Source organism: Xiphophorus couchianus, chromosome 2 (genome assembly GCF_001444195.1).
Source record: "Xiphophorus couchianus chromosome 2, X_couchianus-1.0, whole genome shotgun sequence".
Classification (NCBI taxonomy): domain Eukaryota; kingdom Metazoa; phylum Chordata; class Actinopteri; order Cyprinodontiformes; family Poeciliidae; genus Xiphophorus; species Xiphophorus couchianus.
In genome coordinates, this window is record NC_040229.1 from 14,196,512 (window position 1) to 14,214,410 (window position 17,899).

The 17,899-nt window shown below is 37.6% G+C and overlaps 3 protein-coding genes across 12 annotated transcripts in view; 2 read left to right on the forward strand and 1 right to left on the reverse strand.

The window, feature by feature from the left end:
* sema4ba (sema domain, immunoglobulin domain (Ig), transmembrane domain (TM) and short cytoplasmic domain, (semaphorin) 4Ba) overlaps positions 1 to 5,318 on the forward strand; it is a 56,135-nt gene extending 50,817 nt beyond the window's left edge. For both annotated transcript variants that reach the window (XM_028041488.1, XM_028041481.1), the window contains exons 12-15: positions 21 to 136; positions 491 to 648; positions 750 to 835; positions 940 to 5,318. In XM_028041488.1, coding sequence (XP_027897289.1) covers positions 21 to 136; positions 491 to 648; positions 750 to 835; positions 940 to 1,712 — 1,133 coding nt within the window. In that variant the 3' untranslated portion in view covers positions 1,713 to 5,318. The remainder of the gene's footprint in view (positions 1 to 20; positions 137 to 490; positions 649 to 749; positions 836 to 939) is intronic.
* Positions 5,319 to 6,119: 801 nt separating this feature from the next.
* rasef2 (RAS and EF-hand domain containing 2) lies at positions 6,120 to 17,203 on the forward strand. Of its 5 annotated transcripts, none has more exons than XM_028031324.1 (17): positions 6,120 to 6,618; positions 8,003 to 8,155; positions 10,280 to 10,379; positions 10,653 to 10,748; positions 11,731 to 11,808; positions 11,886 to 12,001; positions 12,100 to 12,168; positions 13,360 to 13,441; positions 13,558 to 13,628; positions 13,732 to 13,906; positions 13,996 to 14,097; positions 14,662 to 14,803; positions 15,035 to 15,116; positions 15,256 to 15,370; positions 15,458 to 15,571; positions 15,687 to 15,763; positions 16,561 to 17,203. In XM_028031324.1, the coding sequence occupies exons 1-17, from the start codon at positions 6,317 to 6,319 to the stop codon at positions 16,661 to 16,663; spliced, it is 1,977 nt and encodes a 658-aa protein (XP_027887125.1). In that variant the 5' UTR covers positions 6,120 to 6,316; the 3' UTR covers positions 16,664 to 17,203. The 5 variants fall into 5 exon arrangements, with proteins under 5 accessions (XP_027887125.1, XP_027887134.1, XP_027887116.1 ...); XM_028031333.1 differs by having other exon boundaries at positions 11,737 to 11,808; positions 14,659 to 14,803; XM_028031315.1 differs by having other exon boundaries at positions 6,121 to 6,618; positions 14,659 to 14,803.
* fkbp16 (FKBP prolyl isomerase 16) overlaps positions 16,731 to 17,899 on the reverse strand; it is a 32,831-nt gene continuing 31,662 nt past the window's right edge. For all 5 annotated transcript variants that reach the window (XM_028031394.1, XM_028031412.1, XM_028031421.1 and 2 more), the window contains one exon: positions 16,731 to 17,483. In XM_028031394.1, coding sequence (XP_027887195.1) covers positions 17,397 to 17,483 — 87 coding nt within the window. In that variant the 3' untranslated portion in view covers positions 16,731 to 17,396. The remainder of the gene's footprint in view (positions 17,484 to 17,899) is intronic.

Genomic DNA, 17,899 nt, shown 5'->3' on the forward strand with positions numbered 1-17,899 from the left:
CTAAGCTATGTGTTTTCTAGATGATGGAAGACTCCATAAGGCCATTAACATCAAAAACAAGATGCACATTATTGAAGAGATGGTAATCTTCCGTGACTCTAAACCGGTACACCAAATTGAGCTGGACACTGAGAAGGTAAGGAGAGCTGCTTGGAAATAAATATGTTGAATCTATCTCTAAAACTTTCTCATTATACAACTTAAACAGTCTTAAAAAGTTTTTCAAAAATTTCCCCAGTGGTAAAGAGCTTTCCTCTAAAGCAAATGATACATTTTCTTAGTGGGATCTGCAAACTTACTAGACGTGGACGTGTTACACTTCCTGAATGTCAGCATACATAAACTTCCATTTTTAAATCAGGGTAAATAAATACTATTTAAAATGGCTGAAAAAAAAGACCCTTTAAAGAATGATTACACCAGGAGTGGACATGGAAGTCAATAAAAAAAGTCACACAGACATTTGTCTAATGCCTCCTGTCTTCTCCAGGGTCGGCTTTATGTTTCATCTCTCTCTGAACTTGTGGAGGTTCCACTAGCTAACTGCACTAATTATCAGAGCTGTGGGGAGTGCATCCTTTCCAGGGATCCATATTGTGTCTGGAACAAGGGGCAGTGCGTAGACATCAGAAGTGCTCCTGCAAGCAAGTATGACCCACTCTGCACAATATTCTGGCTAAAACCCAGTGTGAAATGCAAATATTAGATGATGCAAACACAAGCCCAATGATTTGATGCATGTGTTTCAGTGCTCAGCAGCAGGATGTAGATGAAGCAAATACATCAGTCATTTGCAAGAAGCCAAGCCCACGGGTTCCTAATCATCCTCCAACACGTAGGTGAACTGCTCCTCTAAAAGCTGTCAACTTATTGTGTGAAGTCAATTATTATTCAGATAGCACAGCTTGCTACATCTTTTTCTGCTTTGCCTTCACACAGGAGCATCTTCATGCCAGGCAATCATAATCCCAGCCAACACTTTCAAAGTACTGCCATGCAAGCTGCGCTCCAATTTGGCTGAGAGAAAGTGGCAATTTAGCGAAGGCACAGGTCACTTCCACTACCCCAGCCCAGAGGGGGGACTGGTGGTGGTCGCTCAGGCAGGCAGGCAGGAAACCTACGAGTGCTGGTCAGTGGAGGAAGGCTTCATGGAGTTGCTGGCAAACTACTGCGTGAGGGGCGAAGCCAGGCAGGAGAGCACCACCTTGACGGGCCATTCCCGTGCGCCACAGCTTTCCCAAGAGGAAGTCATTTTTCTGCCAGGGGAAACCCTCTCTCCGCAGATAAACACCAAAACCTACTGGAATGAGCTGATTGTTGTGTGCGCTCTCCTGGGATTTTCCGTGGTGGTCTTCTCTCTGTTCGTGATCTACAGGAACCGTGACCACATGAAATCCATGCTGAAGGAAGGGGAGTGCCCCAATATGCAGCAGAAGAAGCCCCGAATTGTGGGCAAACCTGCTGAGAATTTACCGCTAAATGGCAGCACTGTCACAACATCGGCGTCAGATCACAAAGGGTACCAGACCCTTAATGACAACTACCTTTGCAGCACTCCACCTCATGAGTGTTCCTCGCCTGACAACACCAAGAGCTTCTCAGAGTCAGAAAAGAGGCCTCTGAACTTAAAAGAGAGCCATGTAGAGATTTCTCCCTCATGCCCGCGGCCTCGAGTCAGACTAGGCTCTGAGATTAAAGACTCTATAGTGTAAGACTGTCTGCAAAGAGCTGGAAAGAGTGCGCTTGTTGGTAAAGACTAAAATTTATAGGAGGAAGAGTACAGCACTCCGACAGTGAAACATTCATTACAGATATTTTGCACTTTGTCTACTTTTGTTCTGTCCCTGTGGTTCAATGTGCATTTCATTTTATTTTTCTCCTTCACACGGTGCATTCGGAGCAACTTCCAGTTTGCCTTCTGATGCTCTCACACATAGCTCACATGAATATAACAAGCACAGAGGTGGCATCAAAACCAGTTGTAAGGGATTGTGTTTCAGGGCATTTCAACTTTCTCCGTCCATAAAATACACTGGTAATGCTTGGAAATGCAGAGTGTTTCTCAAGGTTTATGTCACTGAGTTTGACACGGTCTCTAATGTTTTATTGTCATTCTGCCATCTGTCGGTGTTTGCGCTTCCCTGAAGCTACACACTAGTTAATGTGTGTTGCAAATTTCAACTCATATACAAACAAGTCTGACAATTGAAAGACATGGTTCCTCAGTTGTGGAAAAACAAAAATATAAAAAGCGCATCTAATATGACAAAGTGCCTTTTAAAAGTTTTCAAGTCTTCTGAATTTTTCTATATTTTGTGGTGTTACAACCACAAAATATGTATGTTATTTTTGCTTGATACTTTACCACAATGTAGTGTATCATTGTGAAGTAGACTGTTTGATTTATTTTTTTATTATGTTTTTTTTACAAATAAAAAAAAAAAAACATGGGGTATTTCTCTATCAGGTTTATACATCCATACACCTAAGTCTTTGAGTAGAATTTTTCAAATATTTAACCCCAGTTGGATTAAGGTGTAGATTTTCACAAGGACATTATAATACATGAATAGGCTTTGATCAAAGTCATTCCATTCTACCTCTGGGGTTATGGGTTTATTGTTCTGCTAGGATGTGAACTTCAGTCTGATGTTCCACGTTATAGGTTTTCTGTCACAATTCCTCTTTACCTCGATCTGTTTCATGAAGTCTGACCAGATTCCCTATTCCTTTTGAAGAAAAACATCTATGACTGTGTCATGATTCTGACACATGTATTTTTCACTGTAGTAGCGCTGATATTTTCAAGATGATGAGTGTTACTTTTCCACCATTTAGCGTTTTGCACAGAGTCCAAATAGCTTTGGGCTGTGGTAAACTGCAAACAGAACTTATTTTAGTTTGGTTTCAACAGTGACTTGCTTCTAGTTACTTTTCCATAAAGGTCGGATTTGTAGAGTGGGCAAATAAAATCTGTCCTCTTAACAGAGTCTCCTGCTGGAGTTATACTTTTCTGCAGCTGATCCAAACTTATCATACGCTCTCATCTGCTTTTTTTATTATCTTCTTGCCCAGTCTCTCAGTTTAAATGGACAATTATGTCTTGGTGAATTTACTGTTGTGACATAGTATTTCCATTTTCAGATGACCTTTGGCTTGTAAGATATCGAAAGGTTGTGATTTTTCTTTCATAATCTTTCCTAAGCTTCTTTAAAATTTCATCCCTGACCTGTTTTCTGTGTTCCTTGGTCTTCATGATGCTATTTGATCTCTAATTTCCCCCGAGGCATTTATAAAATATGTGTTTTTACACTGAGATAAAATTGCACACAGGGGCGCTCAAATTACTAATCAGGTATTTCTGGAAAATAGTTGGTTGCACTCAACTTTATTTTAGGAGTATCAAATTGAAAGAGGTTTAATAGAAAAGTACACAACACTTTTTACATTTTTATTTGACAAAAAAGATTACTTTTTTCCTTCCACTTGATGATTCTGTGGAAGGAATCATCTAGTGGTACCTTTTGTTGGTCTTTCACAGAACGATCCAACAAAATACATTGAAGTTTATGGTTGTAATGTGACAAGATATGAAAAAGTTCAAAAATTATGAATACTTTTGCAAGGCACTTTAGAAAACATTAAAAGCATTAAAATTTCACATGAATCCCACAAACTCGACTGCTAGAAGAGCAGAAGAATAAGTATATACAGTACATAGATGAAGACAGATAAGCTCTTAAGCATGTAAATATTCTTATGATGAATTTTGACTTTTCTACGTTTTCTGTTTCTACATGCGACACAGAGAGAAATCTCATTCTGTTTTCCATCACGGTATTTGTCACAAGATCGACGGTCTATGCAAAGCGAATAATGTGAAGTGAGGTTGATCAACATAGGATAACCTCACCTCGAGATTGGGTAAGCACAAGGTTTTGTTGCTGTGAATTACTTTAGAATCAGTGCCACTAAAAAAAGAGCAAAGCTACTCTTTATACAATCTTCAAATATGCAGCGTATTCTAGCCATTTGTGGAACGCTCCAGAGCAGAAGGCAGTGAAAACCTTGACAGGCTGGCAAAACGGGACAGATTACGAGGGTCCAGGACTGTTATGTAAATCTGTGGCGGCTGATTTATTGCAGCATGATGAAACTGTATAAATATTTATCATCACGATGTGGCAAAATGTTTTGGTTGCACAGAAACATTTTTTATAACTCCTTCTTCAGCGTTTCAAATATATATCACTGTTGTCACAGGGAAGTAGGGGTGAAAATAGAAATATTCTGACTTAAACGTCCCACATCTGTATAGCCTCAGCGTTAAATTGTTAGCCAATGAGTCTTAAAGATGAAAAGTATAAAAAAAACAACCTCTGCCTGCTTAAATAGTTTTGAGCGACCATAAGAGCAATAAGATCCATTCCCATCCAGAGACAAATACATGAACCAGTGCACTGAGTAATCATATTTATGCAGAAATAATGAATGATAAACGACAATAACTGCTAAATTCTTGGATATTTCATCATTCATAAGTTGTGTTTTAGTTTGGCTCTAGCATTGTGACAAAGTAAAGAACTTAGAGCATCATAAAGAACAGGCATATTGCTGTGGGATTTGCACATGATGTTAAAAAGCCTTATTATGTTGCAGGTTGTGGCTCCGAGTATAAATTTGCCTCGGCAAATGGGATTAAAATGCCTTCTGAACAAAAATCAGGTGATGTGCCTCTTGAGACGATAAACTAACCAGGTATTAGAGCTTTAGAGTTATATGAGACACTGCAAGGTGTCAGAGAAATGGCCATATGTGGAAACAGTTGAAAACAGTAAAAAGATTCGTACCATCATATAATAGTGGCACAATTGTCTCTGTCATTGAGCATAGCTCGTTAGGTGTTTTATTAGTTTAGTTCACCGATTGGGTGGCTTTAGTCTCAGCCAGGGACTGAATTTTTTTCCTAAATCACAACTCCTAACCACATCTTCAAAAAATAAAAAATAAAAAATGTCAAGTATTACATTTCCTATAAAAGTGTTTGGGGTTTTTTCTGAGACTGCCTAGCTGCAATCACTCATGCAGTGTAAAAGACTCATGCTTTGACTGTTAATAACGTAAACAAATGGCAGCTTTTGGTGAAGTGACTGCCATGAACAACAATAAATGTGCTATAGTCAAATGCATTGTGGCGATATTTTACTCAAAGATGATGTGCAGGTACATTAAATACAAGCTTAGACTAATAATGCCACTGTAAAAGTATTGTCGTCTGCTCTCTCTCCTAATGAACCACTGTAGTCAGGCTTTCTATTAGATAGCACACGTTGCTCAGACTGCAACATGCATTGTACAGCCAGTAAACAGGTTTTGTAAAGTTATTTTGTAAATTCAGCTGCCAATGTACAGGTATTGTGAATTGTATTTTTGTATCATATCACTACTGTTTTGTTTTGTTTTTGTATTGTATATAAAAAGCACTTTATTTTAATTTTTCAAATAAAGATGAAAACAGTTATTTTTTTCCCCATTGCTTCATAATTACTGTGAGTTAAAAGGCAAAATGGAGTAAGTACAATTGCCACTTCATACATTTGTTCAAGATTTGAAGCTAATTTATTTATCATGACTAATGTTATACATTTTTTAGAATCTTGAAGTTGTTTAAAGTTTCTTATTTTGGTGCACAGAGTATTAAATTCAGTGAAACCATATTTTACAATGGAAACTGGGTTTTGCAAACTGAATTCATATTTCATAAGAGTGACAATTATATAAAGGTTTATAACCAAAATAAAATAATCTCCACAGTTTTATCATTAGTAAAATTAAACTACTGCGATTTAAATTAAACAAATACATCTTAACAGTAATAATAAGTGCTTTAATTATATAAAAATATATATATTTTTTTTTCTCACAGATTAGATCTCAATAATTGCTTTCTTCTTGGTTTCTGTGTTGGGATGACGCATTCCAATAGAGAAGTAAAGAAGTGTCTGTGATAAAAACCTCCCCATGCGCTACACACCAAAAGCAAACAGACGTAAGCACTTGCTTATCTCTCCTGGATCTGCAGCAGGTTACCTTCGCTTCTCTCACCATGCATAAGCCTAACAAACCTCAGCTGCTGCAGGAACTGGGAGGCGGCCCGCCCACACCGACACCTGGACCAACCCGTGTCTTCGTAGGAGGACAGAGCGTTTGTTTGTCTCAGACGCCGCTGAAGTACGTACATCCAAAGGGAGGTGGATGACCCCATTAAAATTTTCATACGCTTTATTTGAATGCGATTTTTTTTTTATCAGAAACTATGAACCGACCCAGTCTTAGAAGGCTGTTTTCCGCTTGCGATGTAAACAAGTCCGGAAGGATCGAGTATGAGGACTTCACAGTGGTCTGCAGGGAGCTCAGCGTCCCGAACACTGAAGTCCAAACTCTGTTCGATAAGTTCGGAGCTTGTGAGGACGGCTACATCGACTACAGCCGGTTTTCCTCCAGGTTTCAAGAGGTTTCAGAGACTCTCAACTTGGCGTCATTTGGCGCAGGAGCAGCTCCGACTCAGTGGGAAGAGTTTGTGGCCAGGATAGATGAGGAGTTTGTCCTCTCTGAAAGGTAAAGTCAATAACCAGACCGGAGTCTCACTTTGACCAGGATTATTTACATACCTGTGATTACAGCACTTCTTAGCCAAAATGGTTTGCACAATCACATTCTTTTAATGTTTTCACTTTTAATCATGCTACAGCCACAAACTTTACTAACAGAGTAGTGCATTAGAAAAGTAAGACATGGCTTTAACATTTTACAAATCCAAATCCAAAAAGTGTGGCGTGAACTTATGGGACAAAAATTTCTTGACAAGCTCAGATTCATTGTTTAGCGTCTGTTGAAATCAAATTTACAGTGGGATTTAGGTTTGGTCTTTGACATGACTATTCTAATACTTTATTATGCTCTGTTCTAAACCATTACAATTTAATTTTGTCTAAATGTTTAGGCTTGAAGGTGAACTGGGTTGGAATCTGTTGGGTTTAAGCTTGTTTATATATATAAATATATATACTTAAATACTTAATACTTAAAAAAAACAGAATTATCTGAACCTTTATATCTGTTGCTGCTGCTGCTTTTCCAGACGATAAAGACTGTTGGTTTCTTTTCTATTCTAAATAATTTTTAGTGTCTTCTAAGATTTTCTTGTGTTTATCCCCATCTGTTTTCACTGTCCCTACTAACCAAAAACATCCCCTCAGAATGATGGGCTATTGTTACCATCATGGCATTGTGTTATTTACTGTGCACTGCAAAACACAATCTTACCAAGTACTTTTGGTACAGTTTTTAGTGAAAATATCTTGGTGCACTTGAAATAAGAGAAAACTAACTTACAAGTAACATTTCAGCAAGATATATCAGCTTGATGAAGTCAATAATTCCTTAATACTGATGGAAAAGTTAAACACTTTTGGGGTCCTGTGGACTCGGTGAGGCACTATACAAGTACAGACCATTTACCATTTTAAAGTCCTCTAAGTTTTGCAATTTTTATTTTATAACTGTCAAAAGTTTTTCACCAAATAGCTTCTGTAGAAAGGATGAGAAAAACCTTGTGTGTAATTTTCCTGGAAATAAAATCAGCGTATCTTTTTAATCCATTTAACTTCAGTTAAGCATTTGATTAAAGCATGATTGCAATGAGACTGCATTGATTTAGGAAAGATAAACTTAACGTTTGAACAAGCAATTAAATATGCCATGGATGGCAAGCAGATGTGTATTTTGAAAATGCTGGCTTTTAATGAGACACGCTTAGTAACAGTCAGAAATGAAAATTTGGGTTAGGACACATTTTAGCTTATATTTACAATTACACATGTATTGAAAAGAGGTTATTCATCTACATATCACTTGTTTCTCAGCCTCTCATTTCTTTTGGGTGTTAGGTTGCTGTCTTTTTCTCATTGCTGTTTGTAAGTTTTTGTTCTACTCCTTATAGTCTCAGGGAGCAGCTGGCTAACCTTTACCAGGCCATTCACTCCTCTGCAAACACAACTCTTCTGCAGGCGTATGAGGAAACCATCCACTCCCTTGTCAGTCTAAGCCTGGAAAACAAACTAGTGAGTGAACAGTTGGAGACCAGTTTGAAGAGGTAAGAAAAATAATGAAAGCTTTCCGTTTGTAGGGTCAGTGAAGCGAGCCGTTGTCTTGGAAAATGAAAATAAATGAACATGTAGGTCATAAAGAGCTTCTGCTCGACTAATGAAGTCCTTTCCTGATCCTCCAAAGATTGCTTGTAAAATATCCATGAGGTATCATCAGATCAGCGTATTTTGCAGCTCTAGTGCAAATTGATTTTGCCTGTTAGACATAATTTTTGTGTTTGTATCTATGTATTTATGGAAGTCATTTATTTTTAGCTCGTTAAGGTAGCGATCACCTTAATGCTACCTTAACGTTGGCTGTTAGAGCCTTCGATGGTTCTGCTGGTATAAATAGTGCAAAGTGTTGCGGAGAAATATCCACGGTCCAGATTAGGTCCTTATTTGTGTTCCACTCCAGCTCTCGCACTGCGCTCTTCTTTCTTTCATGTGGGAAATTATCCAGATTCAGTCTCAATTTTTATTTTTTATCACAACCGATTGTGACACAGTGTGGCATTATGCAAAGTGACACCAGTCAAATGCAATATGACAAGCAACTACTGGGGTAAAGTTAGCCTTCCCGCGTTTACTCTGTAGACTCCAGTACAGAATGGACCTAATGACGCCATCAACCCAGCGGTGAAAAAATGGCGACCTCCATGGGTGAAAAAATATAACAGAGGATGTACATTTTTGAAGCAATGAATTTTGGCGTGTCAAAAACAGCAATCTTTTAAGTAATAGGAAAATTGCAACATATTTAGGCCAACATGTTCAACTAGTCATGGACAGGAGCTATGCCTTGGCTGAGCAGGTCACATCACTATAACTGATCTAATCTTTTGTTTGCAAAGCTGGTTGGGGAAAATTAGATTTGTTAGATCTCATACACATTGCACACATTCCCCGTTTAACAGTGTTTCTCTTTGTGCAGTAGGATAGGAAAGGGTAAAAGTTTTTTTTTTTTTTTTTAGTTAAAATAGTTAATTTGTGCTCAGCAAATCAAAATTGAAATGAACATTTAAATAACTGCACAGTCCTAAACTACAGCTGTCCAGCACAGCAAATTGTGCGGTGTTAAATCCACACTTAATCAAATTTATTTGTGTAACTCATTTCAGTAGCATGTCAGTTCAAAGTTCTTTACATGGTGAATACCTAAAATGCATCATAAACAGAGATAGTCAACAGTTGTGAAAACAAATGTTACATTTTGTCTAGTGCCACTGTTAAAACAATCAACACACATCAAATATGTTATTTGGTGCATAATAAAGTATAAGTATTATGGTTCAAAAGCAACTCTAAACAGGTGTTTAATCTTGATTCTAATTAACTTAACATTTCCAGTTTTCTGGAAACTGTTTGAGATTTGAGGTGCATAGAAGATGAATACTGCTTGCACTCGCATGTATGCGGTTATCAGAAATTGTGTTTAACTTTTTCAACAGCACTTTCTACTCTGTTGCTTGAAAGAGTCAATAAACTTTCACACTGCATATCTAACACTGCAAAATTTCCTGCAAGTGAGGCAGGAGTTGCAGATGTAATTCTGCATGGCAGGTTGTGCCTCTATCTGCAAAGAGGAGATCTGGCTTGGCCTGAATCCTTCTTGTCTTGTGATTGCCCTCTCAGCAATCACACTTGTCGGACACTAGCTTTACAGTTCATTTTGTATCTGCTGCCAAAAATGCAGCTATATATACAGGAGATGGGTATAGTGATTTTTCTGCCCCGTGTCTGAGCTCTCTCTCAGGTTGAATTTGTGCACAGTATGAGAAAGGTGACATTCCTTCCCTGAAGGAAGCAGGAAGCTTTAAATACACTGCCCTGCCCGGTTATTTAGCCTTATAAAAAGCCAAGCACGTCTTTCTATTGTGTTTTAAAGCTGTCTGGGAATCAATTAGCAAAGTCTAATTGACAAAGCGCAACTCATTTGTGCGCTGAGCTAACGCACGTGTGTGGGGAAATAGATCAGCACATATTTACAAAACTCTGTCCCTCCCTTGTCTCTGGTTGAGTAGAGTAGTCAAATGTGAAGTTTTGACTGAGCGGACGTGTGGACTTGAGCTTTGGTTCAGCAGTTGTGAGCCTGCAGTTCCAACACATCTTGTCCACTTTTGTTAAAACAGAGCTGAAGAGTTAAATACCAGTCGGCTGGCAGAGCTGGAGGACGACATTCAGCAACAGTTAGCCCAAGCAGAGGAGCGGGCCAGAGACGAGGTGAGTGCTGTATGTACAATTTTTCTTTCCTTTCATACTCCTTTATATGAAGAAAATCAAAGTCATAAACATATACATAATGAGTTAATGTTGCATTTAGAGTGCAGTTTAATTCCAGCTGAAACAAAATGCTTGTTTTTACCAGAACCACCTACATAGCTGTGGTGAACTCAACAGGTTATGTGTCTTTCTCACAAAGAGGGTCTGTAATGTCAGATGAAAGCCCCACTTCAAGCTCTTAGCTGGCCTGCACTTCTGACTGCTTTGGTTTCATGTTTGCAGGAGCGAAAGAAAATGGAAGGAATCATAGCAACCATGCAGAGGAAATACAACGATGAGATTGCAGATCTGCATGCAACAGCTGATCAACTGTTAATGGTAGGCCTGTCACAGAAAACAATTTACACTTTAACAACTAGGACAACAAATTCCATCGAAGACTGTCTAATGCATTCAATGTTTGTTTTCAGCCTGTCACACACATCTGAAACACGTACACATTGTTTTCTAAAAACTGTAAAAGATATGCTGCAGGTATTTTTGAAAGAGACTTTAAATACTATGTTATTGTATTGGGATTTTAAGTGGAAGTAGAATAATCTGTAATGGCCAAGTTGGTGTACTCAAATAAATTTGCCTTATATTTTATATGTATCTTTAGATGTATATTTATGAGTATTTAATCATATATATGTATAGATACTACATACTTACACAAACTGTACACAAGTTGTCCCAGATCAGGACGGACTAAAGGACTTACTTTGCTAGGTACTGCATAAAAACTTGGAGAAGTGCCTGTTCATTGCAACCAATCTGAAAGAAATGCACAACAGTTGATGATATTACTCATATATATTTTTTAAAAACTTTATTGGAAGTAACATAAGCCTTTTCTGAAACTACAGAAGGCAAAAATTAAACACAAAGTGCATATGTTTTAACACAACTGCTGTCTGTTTGTGGAAGCGCTTGCTACTTTTGTCCTGTAGATGGCCACAGTTGACAGTAAACACAAATGATGAACCCAGTCCTTCCTTGTAAGCAGGATTACTGATTAATGCTGCTCACACTGATGAGTAGAATGTGTGGGTTCCTTAATTTCAAGAGATTTATTTTAAACCTAAGCCAAACATGTGTTTGAGGAAATCTGTAAACAGTGATCCCACACTTCATTGTTACTTCAATATGTTAGACTTACAAGTAATGGTGTATAAAGTGTATAAAATAAAATTTTTCCTCATTCTCCTGTTACAGTATTTGACAATATATGAAATGTTAAATAAAACTGGCAGCAAAGTACAGAACAGAAACATGTTTCAGCTGTCTAACAAAATGTTTATATGGCTTTAATTTGGAGAACCAGGAGAGCTCTGAACTAAACCACGCAAAAGATGAGGTGATCAAACTGAACAAGCAGATCAGTGATCTCTTACAGGTAAAGAACTCTGGATTCCAAGTCAAATATATCGCATGCACTTTGGGTTAAATTGCTTATAGTGCATCTATGTGCAGGAAAAGGAGCAGTTGCGAAGTTCTCTGGTGCAAAACCAGACAAACATGGCTGGACTCCACTCTGAACTGGAGAAGCTGAAGAACATGTTTGGAGAGCAAAAAGCCCAGCATGAAAGGTAAAGGTTTTTGTTTTTTTTCTGGTTCAACTAATAAATGTTGTTCCATTATTTTATGAAATGGAAGTGTATGATTTTTCTTCTGTTGGTGTTCACAGAGAAACAGAAGTATTAAAAAAGATGGTGACAGAATATCAGTCGTACTCTAATCACATTCAGATCCTCCAGTAAGTCCACCTTGATCATATTTCTTGTTTTGGATGACCTAATGAAGAATGCCAAAATTTAGATGATTGTTATTGTATTATTATTGTATAGAACAGATAAGATTTAGATATCAACATGGCCTCAAAACTAAAGGTCAACGATAGAAAATCAAACTTTTTAAGCAACCGTAACAAAATTAAAATGACTTTCAAAATAGAGAAGCAATCAGTTATGCAAATATCATGGTGGAGAGGAATCCTAAGGTGAGGAGCCACTTGACCCAGGCAGCTGTAATCTGTATCACTTGAAGTCTATGGAGATTTTTGTGATAAACCACACAAGTCACTTAAGCTGTATTTGAGTCGAGGGAGATATTGCCAAATACTTTTGGCAATATAGTGCTGGCTGTTATTTGTATGATATTGAAAATGTAGGTCTGAGACTGAGTCACTCCAATCTAACGTCTGTTTATACACAAAGAGCATCTTTGCGCTGTATAAAATTGGTTTCTGCTCTTCTTATTGATCTATGTGGCTGTAAGGTGTACCCTTACCAGAAGAAAAGCTTAGTTATTTGTACAGCAAGTAGTCTATTTGACAGGCTCTGTTGCTGGTGTGTGTGCTACATTAGTGCTTCTTGTAATTCTTCTGAAAAAAATAACGTAATGATTTTATAGGTTTTGAAATTGAATTCTATCTGCTATGAAAACTTTGAATGCCTCTGTAATCTTTGGCGAGCTCCTGTAATGAAGCAGTCATAAAATACTAGTATTAGAGAAAATATTTTCGTAAATCTCTTCAGCTGTGTTATAATTAGTAGATAGAAATCTCAGTTATGTTTGTATTGATGTGTAATGATGGCACTTGACAAAATATAATGTATACTGGTTTTCTCAATTCTGTGTCTTCTGACACAGAAGTCTTTTATGAACAGAACTTTAACTGTTTTGTTGCTGAAATAAACTTGATTGTTTTGTTTGTTGCTTTAAACACAATTATTTGAGAAAGGAACAAGCTGGACTTGTTTTGTAGCGTGTTGCTAACAAGCAGCCCCTTTTTCCTTCTATAAGAGGAAAAAATGACAAAATAACAACTTTGAAAAAAATTTCAGCTAAAGAGAAATTACAGAATGAGGAACAACTTTATGTTTTCCTCAAGGAACTGTATGAATATTAATTATATACTCTTGTATTTTGTTGAACACATCATCAGGGAAATGAACAAGAAGCTTTATGACAGTAATGATGGACTGCGCTCAGCTTTAGCCAGTCAAACGGTTGCAGCTAAAAGGAGGGTGAGTTCCTTGTTTGCTCAGCTATGTTTCCTCATACCTGCTGGCATTGTCAGAAATAACCTCAATGTCCTGCCAAGTGCACAAGTAAAATAAAATGTTTCTAATCCACTAAACAGCTGTCTCCTCAAGACGAAATCCCTGCCAGGAGAATGAAACCTATTCGACAGAGCACACTCAATCATGGCAGGTATATGGAGTCCCTGTGCTCACCTGCATGACGACTCGGATCGATCACTGGGAAGATCAATTGTCACAACAATATTCAGACTTGTGTGTGTATGTGTGTGCAGATCCAAGCAGAACCCCAGCATCTTCCGCGTGTCCACCTGGGCTGACCGGTACCTGGACAGCGGCTTGCCAATGGACACGGTTGAGAGCTCAGCCAGTGACTATGATACTGACGACAGCATGAGTTCTGTGGAAACTGTGCACCACAGTTACTCGTTCATCCCGTCAGACATAGAGGTGAGGAGGAAAAACAGAGCAGTATCAATTAAAGACAGCAACAGTTTTTATTCAACCCTTTAAAATGATATTTATTTTGGTTGTTGCAGATATCAGAGGTTAGGGCCGAGGCTGCAGTCTCTGTAGCTCCCAGCCAAACCAGCTCCATCACTTCATCCCTGCGAAAACGCTTGTCTGCCTTTCCCACCAAGGTAAAAAAGCTTGTATTCATGATATCTTACAAACAAGCAACAACATGGACATAGACAATTTTGTTGGAATTCAAATTAATTAAATAAATTCTGATTTTATTAGTGCAGGAGTTATCTCATATCTTTTGGCATCTTTTTTTTCTATCCCGCTGTTTATTTTGCTACATGTTGTAATAAGACAGATATTGGCCAGTGGCTAAAAGAAAAGGGCCTTACTTAGTAGTTGTGGATTACTAATTAGGAATTCATAGAATCTTTGATCCAACTATAGAACTAATGAATGAATACATTTACTTATTTATTGGATCAATTATGTCATTAGAGAATGAAGTGTAACTGACTAAATAAACTCCATTTTTATTTCATGTGGACGATAGAAGAAGGTTAAACATTCATATTGTTGTATCCTTATTCTGTTGTTTGTATAATACTTTGTATGATTACTCGTCATTGCAGGACAAGATGCCAACTTCAAAATTGCACAAAATATAACAACTGCACCTCTTAATTTATATTATTGTGATCTCATATTCGTAATTTTCTTTGTGACTTTCTTTGTAGCAGTTAGGGGACAACATCACAGTGACAGAAGGACCTTCACCAGTGTACCGTGTTGTTTTAGCAGGAGATGCAGGAGCTGGAAAGTCCAGTTTTCTGTTGTGGTTGACACTCAATGAATTTAGAGCAGACATTCAGACAACGTTGGGTAGGTAACACTAAATATGTTGCCTTCACATACACAAGTGTTTTTTTACTTACAAATACACTGGAAAGACCCTGAAAATGGAGTCTGTGCTGAATTATTTTATCCCGAGAGCTTCTACCTGCTTTACTTTTTACCCTCTGATCTGTTTTTAAGAAATTTGTTAAAAAATTAATCTCATAATTGTGAATTCCTGGCTTCAGATATTTTAACATGATACATTCCTGCACCCAGGTATTGATTTCCAGATGAAGAAGATGCAGGTGGACGGCGAGATGATGAGTCTGCAGATATGGGACACGGCCGGTCAGGAAAGGTACACCACTTCCTAGAAAGAAGTTTTATCAAGACGGTAGCGACATGGAAAAATGGATTGCATCACTGTAAATGTGTAAACATTGACTCAGAGAAAGATGCACTTTGCTTCAAAAGAGCTGTGCTTCCTTTTATTTTAGGTTCCGTAGCATTGCCAAGTCCTTTTTCCGTAAAGCTCATGGAGTCCTGCTGCTTTATGATGTTACCTCAGAAAAGAGCTTTCTGAACGTCAGAGAGTGGATAGATCAAATTCAGGTATCCACAGCTCTGATGAGACATTAAATACATTTCACAGATGGCTGTGATGCATATCATATGTCTTTCTGTTTTTTTTTTTTTTAGGAATCCACAGATGAAAAAATTCCTTTTTGTATTGTCGGAAACAAGGTGGACCTCCGGGAGCAACTTCCTGAAGGAAGCTGCGTTTGCAGCTCACATGGAGAAAAGCTGGCCAAGGTGTTACTTTCACCACATGGATGATTGTTTTATAAAGATGTTCAGCCCTCGAGGTGTCAGAGTAAACAGTCTGCAGTCAGGAATGTTAACGCTTTGCTTTGTCTTTGCTTCGCAGGCGTACGGCGCCATGTTCTGTGAAACGAGTGCCAAGGAAGGAACCAACATTGTCGAAGCTGTGCTTCATCTAGCACGGTAGGAAAGTTGGGATTTGTGTTTTAATTTTCAAGCCATACATGGCACATTTCTACTAATTATGTCATCAAAATGTTAATTATATTTTTATTTGGATTCAGTACACACGAGGTAAAGTGTTTCAAACTTAACATTTTTAAAGGATTTTTCCTGAGAGGTGGTTAAAAAAAGTATAATGTTCTTATAACTAATAAGAACATCATATGACTTATGAACAAAGATATTTAACAGAAATGTTGAAAAGCAAAGCCCACATTCTGCACAGTATATGCCCTCAAGAATTAGTCAGGTCACCTTTTGCATGAGTTACTGTGTCAGTGACGCAGAGCTAATCAGCCTGTCTGCGCTGAGGCCTAAAGAAAGGCAAGGTTGTTTAAATGAATGCCTTCACCTTCCACCAGAGCAGTGTTTCTCAATATGCTCTGCATATTTTAGATGCGTCTCTGTTGCAGAATACATGATTCATACGATTGCGTGGTAAAGGATACAATAAATGCCCACCAATACCATCAAGTGCTGCAGAAGCCTGTTAGTCACTCACTTATTCAAATCAGATGTGTTGCAGAAGGGAAACGCCTAAAACATGCAGGACAAACCTGAGGACCGGAAATGAGAAACACTGCTCTAGGGAGTACTCAATACGTTCTCTATGAGGGTCAGGTCAGGCAGGTTTAGTGTTTATGAGTGAGCCTTCATAAAATGTATAACTTTTTGTTGACGTGGCAAAAATGCCTATTCTAAAAGTATTTAAAGCATATTGAGATGCACCTGTGCTTGTCTTTCTTATGTTTCTACAGAGAAATAAAGAAAAATGGCAAATTGAGGTGGGAGTCAGAATCTCAGATCATATTGAATGAAACTCTCCCAAAGAAGGTTGTTAAAGGTTGCTGTGGACTGTAAACATGAGGACAGAATAATGAAGAATATCATGCTGCTTGTATCTCAAAAAGGAACAACATTAAGCTTGTTTACATTTGTTTTTACTTTATTCTATTTCACCTCTTAACTGTAAACATAGTTTTGTGAAGGGTTACTCTTTGGTCAAAATGAAGGTTTTTGTAGTAAACTGCACATGTATAAATACAAATTGACATAATGTATTTTGTCAAAAATATTTAAGCTTTTATATTTATTTGGAAATGGATAACGTGAATTAGGATTTAGCCTAAATATATTTAATCATTTTAAGAGTTTGTCAAATGTTTTTATTAAAATCTCCCTTTGTAATCAGGACTGTAATGCTAACAGAGATGTATTTGTTTAGAGGATTACATTTACCAACATCTCCTTCAATATTTTATGGTAAAATATATTTTAACATTTGGACTTTGTGGAGTCCAAATGTAATTTTGAGCTATTTTACTTAGTGTTTTTTTTTTTTTACACTTTTTAAAGCATCTTTGTAAGCAAAAATAAAGGCAATCCCTTCCCCAAATAAAACTGACTGCAAATAACTTTTATAAACTTATTAACTGACTCTCTTCTAAAATCCACTCTTCAGTAAAAACATTCAAAGCTCAAGTTCAGTTTTCTTCCCGGCTGTGCTGCTCATACGGTGGGGACCTGCTGGTAGACAACTGGAAATCAATCAGTTCCAGTGAATCACATATTTTTTCCTTCCTGCTGAGGAGTTTTAGTTTCTTGCGGTCATAATCATTGACGTCACCAAGCTGCCAAATGCCACCACCAGAGCTCCCAGGATGAACTTCCAGGAAAGTCCCTGAAAACATAAGATGGGAGTGGTATGAATCTGATTAATTTATCATAATATCAAATGAAATGAATGAGTTGAGTACAATTAAAGCCAGATATTTACATACACTATATAATATCTATATATATCTGTTATGATTACTGTAATTTCCATTTGCCAAATGCCAGAATGAGTGAGAATAGAATTTACAACGTTTTTTTAATTTTGACGTTTTTGCATACATTTCTTTAGTATTTTACTTAATGGTTTTTGCACCAATGTTTTGGGTATCCTTTGAAAATCCTTACACAATAGTCTGATGGACTTTTGGCCCATTGCTCCAGACAGAACTTATGTAACTGAATCAGCTTTATTGCCCACACTCGCCTTTTCAAATCTCAGCAGAGAGCAGGGCTTTCTGACAGCCACTGCAAAGCATTGAC